Here is a 6,566-nt window from a genome sequence, read left to right as displayed (position 1 = left end):
AGACTCTTATACTCAAGAAGACAATTGAATTGTGAAGCTACACCATCTTCTAATGTTGGAGTCATATCATCATCTCATGTTGAAGAGACACTAATTTCTACATCTAACGATGTACACACTCCCTCGTGTCATGTTGAAGGCACAACATCAACATATCAAGTAGGTGATATTCTATCGTTGGCATCTTATTGCAAAGGCACATCATCTCCGATTCAAGGTATGCAAATCACTCAACCTTATGTTGATGTTCAAAATGTTGAGGGAATGAAAGAGATTATAACACCTTCTAGAATTCATTTTAGAATACAAAAATATTTGATTGATTTATTTTAGAAGACAAATACTAACATTTTGAAATCAATGCTTGACAAGCTTAGCAAGCATACTTGTCAAACAAAAGTTAATCGCATGTGGAGATTATTCTTTGAAGAATTAAATATGATAGGTCAATGCCAATTATTTATTGAAATGATAAGGAATTTGAAATTTAAGCCCATCATGAACATTCTTAGGCTAAGAGTGATGGATGATTCAAATGATAAAAGCATTGTAAAGAATTTGATGAGTGCATATGACAAAGTGGGTTCTAAATCATGCACCAAAGGTAGTAATATCACAAGATGTGTACTTACATCAACAATAGTAAGTACCCCAATAAAGAAAGCTTGACTCATGAGAAAGACAAGAAAAATATTAAAAATCGATATAGGTACTCTAAGGAGAGCCATGGTAAGGCATGATAGGGTGGAAGATCCAACAAAAAATAAGTTATGGACATTTAGCTATAGACTACTGTGAAAGGATTAAAAAATTAGTGAAGCTTTGAAATAGTTGATTAAAGATTTTTGGACAAATAACACATGTGTTTCCTTTAATAAAAAAGATGTTGTAAGAAGGAGGATTGGTTCTTTAGATTGGATATAATTACAAAAACATTTGATGTAACATTTATATAATTGAGACCCTGAGAGTCACTAAATGACATAGGGCAGTGAAATTGGACAAGGCATATCTCAGAGCTCGTGTGAGGTATGGATGCAATTCCAGGTGCTACAAGATTGTGTTGTCAACACCTACAATAACCTCTCTTTTTGGAGATTGGATTCCATTTTGATTTTGTGGCCCCATCTCAAGTGATGTTGAAACTTGTAGTGTTGACTAGTACAAAGTCGCCAACTAGTGAATCTCTCTAACCATTTTTCATGGGACCAAATTGTCTTCTTCGTTAGCTTTGAGTGGCCAGGTATATCCTATCCCCAAGTTCGTCTTCTCCCATTGACCACTCGAAAGTTCTCGGGAACGCTGTACGAAATTGGCCTTGAGAGTCACTATATGCCATAGGGCAATGATCTTTGACGGAACATATCTTGAAGCTCGTTTGAGGTATGGATGCAATTTCGGGTGCTATAAGATCGTGTTGTCGACACCTACAATAACCTCTCTTTCTTTTTGGAGATTGTATTATGTTTTGGTTTTGCGGCCCTAGCTCTAATACTTTATCTTCCATAAAAATCTTCTTCTTTTTTTTAGTACCTCTAGGAACACCTAGCTCTTAGCAACTTGTCTAAGAGAGATAACATATTTTGTATTATCTTTGGAGTTCACCATTACATCTACTAAAAATGGCCTTCACAATGTTACATCATAGACTACCAATTTTAACCCCTTATTCATGACATACCAATTAGTCATTGTTTTGGAAGGTGGGTCGAATCAACACCCTAAAAACTTGTTGCACAAAGCTAGGACTCAAGTTGATGCTTTAAGCTACCGTCAAAGCCCACTTGGTAAGAAAGAACACCACTAAATCTATGCCAAGCACATCATGATGAGAAACATCACAAAAGTTTGTTGATGTAGGTTTTAGCAATTGAGAACGCTCACACCAAAAATTTGAATCCTAAACACCATGTCTTCATGCTCGTTGAGATTTGAATGACATTCATTTGTCCCTAACTCCAAATACTTGACAAACTTAGAATCACTATACTGTGAGAAATAAAAGAAGGATTATAAGAAAATCTATAAGAAAACTTCACTCATTTACTAAAAATAAGAAGATGTTCATTTTGAATTATTAATATATTCAAAATGTATTAAATATTAAAAGTTGAGCAATTCAATTATATATTAAAATTATTTTAGCTAAAATATTATACGATTAAGATTCTAATTTTTGTATATATACTTTTATTTTAAAGTTTGAATATATAATATTATTAATAATAAGCTTTTTAAAAAAATATTTTCATTAATAAATTAATATACTAGTTGCAAATTCTTTTTAAAAGGTTGGGGATACAAGATCACCTCATGCATAGATATCGACATTGCTGCTATGTGCAGGGGGATCCAGTCCGTCAAATTCACCTAGGAGTCAAACCTAGCCCAAAATGTCAATCTTACCATTATCCTCACCAATTGTGCCCAGCCAATTGAGCTACAACCCTTTGACTATATTAAAATGTTTCAATCACTTAATTATTGATTTTTAAAAAAAAAACTGCATAAAAAATTGTATATTATGAGTAGGTAGAATCCATGTTTTACACCCAAATCATTTTAATAGATCATAAAACAGAATATCTTTCCCTATTATAAATTTGAAAGCAGTACGTTCAAACTAGAAAAAAATCAAATCAACCATAAATTTGAAAAAAAACTATTTAATTCATCCAAACAATTTTTTTAAAAAAATTACGGAACTTTAAGAAGACAATATAAAATATGAGAAACAAAGGAGCTGGAGAAACGTTGGTTCAAGCGTCTGGCGAGCCTCAGAATTTCATCTTTCAAACAAATTCAACGAGCTTATTTCAAATTAACTCTTTGACATCCATGTTATTCTGCCTGCATTATGCGACCACAAATTCTTGTAAGGATGAGTAAATCGTCGTATCAATATCAACTTCCCAAGGCCGCCTTCACTACTGTAAATACAAAATTCCAGTGCAACGATGAAATAGTCGATCACCAAAACATAGAATTTCTTGCAGAAGTCAAATTATACCACGCCCGCGTGATTTTGAATGGAATAGACAATAGCATATTGCAAACCAAATTGGTAAATCTATATTGCAGCCATGGATATTTAGACACTGCACTCCGACTGTTCGACAAAATGTCGCAGAGAAACGTGTTTGCCTGGACTGAGATTATTTCAGGGTATGTCAAGCACGGCTATTACGAAGACACGCTTGATATCTATTATCAAATGCTAATGCAAGAGGAGAGTGTGCAGGCTGACCATTATGTTTATCCTAAAGTTGTAAAGGCCTGTGCTCAGCTGATGGATTTGCAACGAGGCAGAGAGATCCACGCTTCCATAATTAAAACTGGGTACGAGTCCAATGTTTATGTGGCAAACGCACTCATAGACATGTATTCAAAGCGTGCTACAATGGAGGAAGCACATCAATTGTTCGACAAAATAGTTTCCAGAAATAGAATTTCATGGAACACTTTGATTGCAGGGTATGCGCAGAGAGGGCACACTGGTGATGCATCCAATTGTTTTAGGCAAATGAAGGAAGATGGTACTGAACCAGATGTTACCACTTGGAATACTATGATCACCAGCTATGCACAGAGTGGACAGTGCGACAAGGCACTGGGTTTCTTTCGTCAAATGCAACAACAGGCTGACATATTACCCAATGTGATTTCATGGACCGCCATGATTGCTGGATATTCTCAGAATGGATTCTATGATAAAGCCTTGGAATTTTTTTATGAGATGCAACATACAGGAGTAAAATCTGATTCGGTTACAATCTCTAATGTGCTCTCTGCCTGTGCACATGTTGCGTCTTTGCAAAAGGGGAAGGAAATCCATAGTTATATTGTTAGAAACAGTAATGAGTTTCATTCATCTGTTTGCAGTGCCCTTATAGCAATGTATAGTGCTTGTGGCAACATAGCAGGTGCTCGATGGGTATTTGACAGAAGAGCTGAAACAGAGCAGCACTTGGTCTTGTGGAATGCCATGGTCGCAGGTTATTCCCAAAATGGAGACAGCAGCCAAGCGTTGAAACTCTTCCGAGATATGCAAATACGTTGTGGGAGGCTGGATTCAGTCACCATAGCAAGCGTTCTGCCTGCTTGTGCTCGATTGGCAACCTTGAAACAGGGAAAGCAAATTCATGCCTATGCAATTAGAAATGGTTTCGTCTATGGTGTTCTTGTACAAAATGCTTTCATAGACATGTATGCCAAATGCGGAATTATAAGGTATGCACGTCTGGTGTTTGACAAAATGTCTGAAAAAGATGTGGTATCGTGGACTGTAATGATCGCAGGCTATGGCATGCATGGTCTGGGTGAAGATTCTGTTTCTCTTTTTCGTCAAATGCAACAAGCAGGCATGAAGCCAAACCTGGTTACCTTTACTTGCCTCATGTCTGCATGTAGTCATACAGGCCTCTTGGATGAAGGCTTGGAATACTTCAATTCTATGACTAGAGATCTTCAAATCAAACCTAGCATGGAGATATACGCCTGCACGGTTGATCTCCTTGGTCGTGCCGGTCGGTTGGACGAGGCCCTGAATATCATGGAAAGTATGCCATTTCAACCGAATGCTTGTTTGTGGGGGGCGTTGCTTGGAGCATGCAGAATGCATTCCAATATTGAAGTAGGAGAATATGCTGCAAAACAGCTATATAAATTAGAGCCTGAAAATGCTGCCAATTATGTGCTGATGTCAAATATCTATGCAGCAGCTGGCAGGCGGTACGATGTAGGAAAGGTGAGAAAAATGATGGAAGAGGCTGGATTGAAAAAACCTCCGGGATGCAGTTGGATTGAGGTTAAGAACAGGCTCCACACGTTTGTTCAGGGAGAAGAATCATATCTACAGATGGACGAGATAGATGCAACGCTAGGCAGAGTAGCCGGGTAGATGAGGGATTCAATGATTTATCTGAAACGAACTATTAGCCCTGATCATGCAAAGGTGAAGGAAGCCTAGAGATTTTGTTGACAGCGAGAAATCAGCCCCATTGACTTTTGGGCTAGTCACCTTACGCTCTGAACCACGGCAACTGGGCCACCAAACCCATCTCCAAATTCACGGGATTGGGAATTCGGAGATTGATCCCGCAACAAACTATTTCCTCTGAGAGTCTGAGCTTGGAAAAATGGAGGAAGATGCATAAATTGTTTGTTGCCACAATGAGAACTGATTTTTGCTTTTGTGCCAACTCAACACATGCTCTGGCTCATTAAAACTCTTTGCGTATCTTGACTGCAACTCGGTCACTGAATTGACCTCCAAAATTATTTGCCAGAGATCCCAATTATTGCCATCATTTTCATGGATGAAAATAGTTCTTATTGGGGATCGTTTAAGCAAGTAACAAAAACTGTCTTTCATACTAAGAATTACCCGCACAGCGCTGGGGCATTCTCTTTAATATCAATATTGCAGTGCCATATATGATTTTGAGGAGTAGGAAACCCTATCAGCTGCTCCATTATTCATAGATTCGTTATCATCGTGCAACTTATTGGAAATGAGCTGCACACTCTTATTCAGTCGTGATTGTAGTTATAGTATAATGTAACTAAACAAGACGCTGATGTTTAAGTAGGGCACAGGGTACAAGTAGGATATCTATTTCTTACATAAGAAATGAGCTCCAGATGATAAACCTCAATTCTTTTAGACAGATGAATAATATGATTTATTATATTGATCCGGATACGCTGACTATGAATCATGAATTGATTACAATTGAGAGACATTCATTTTTTATATCCTGGGAACAGTCATTTACCTATTCTTACCTATGCTATCAAAATCAGTTTCTTGGATGTTGCATTTTAGACTTATCTTGACACTGTTCCACTGAAATTCAAGGATTTTTGTTGAACATCAAATGTTTTGGAAGATTGCATTTGGGCTTTCCGCCATAAACCTTTGTTTCTAATCTGAGTATATAATGACCCTCACTTTTATGGCTCATCACAACTTACATGCTTTGCAAATCTTGTTGAATACATAGGATATTGCTTTGGTAATATAGGTATATTTGATCAGGAATTTAACACAGTTTGTAGTAATTGTCAAGAATCAGATCATGTACCAGTTTTGGTTTGGAAATTTTGAATTGTATTTTTGGAGCTTTGAGGCTCTTTTATGTAGGCTTTAAAGCTGTAGACAAGAGAGACTTGAGAATCATGCGCCCCTAAATATGAAAGAATGATGTATCAGATTTTGAATAGTTTGAATACTGGACACGAGTTTCGTTTTTCCTTTTTTGTAATTTCTTTCTATTACTCTGCATAATCTTGTATGTCATTTTAATACTTCAGTTTGACCATCTATTTGTGGATGGTAGGCTAAACTATGGGCTAGATTTGTGCCTAATCTCTTCCATAAGTTTTTCCAAAAAGTGTCCCATGAACTTGACATCCCTATCAAAAATAATGTTGATGGGTAACCGATGTATTCTCACAATCTCCTTAAGAAAGAGATGAGCTATGTAACTAGTATTATGTGTGGTCATGCAAAGAATAAAATGGCACATCTTACTGAACCTATCCACAACAACAAAAATACTGTC

The 6,566-nt window shown here is 36.9% G+C and overlaps 1 protein-coding gene across 1 annotated transcript; it reads left to right on the top strand.

Moving 5' to 3' along the window:
• Positions 1–2,744: 2,744 nt before the first annotated feature.
• On the top strand, positions 2,745–5,755 carry LOC149542329 (pentatricopeptide repeat-containing protein At5g16860-like). The gene has a single exon (XM_089796198.1). The coding sequence runs from the start codon at positions 2,858–2,860 to the stop codon at positions 4,898–4,900; it is 2,043 nt and encodes a 680-aa protein (XP_089652324.1). The 5' UTR covers positions 2,745–2,857; the 3' UTR covers positions 4,901–5,755.
• The last annotated feature ends 811 nt before the right edge of the window (positions 5,756–6,566 follow it).

This window comes from Cupressus sempervirens, chromosome 8 (assembly GCF_028749045.1).
Source record: "Cupressus sempervirens isolate cs-2001-9-10 chromosome 8, ASM2874904v1, whole genome shotgun sequence".
Classification (NCBI taxonomy): domain Eukaryota; kingdom Viridiplantae; phylum Streptophyta; class Pinopsida; order Cupressales; family Cupressaceae; genus Cupressus; species Cupressus sempervirens.
Note: the sequence above shows the minus strand (reverse complement) of the source record. Positions and strands in the feature narration are given on the sequence as shown.

What these genes read in the sequence shown, in the direction of transcription:
- LOC149542329 (XM_089796198.1), top strand. Translation starts at nt 2,858, where the DNA reads ATGCGACCACAAATTCTTGTAAGGATGAGTAAATCGTCGTATCAATAT.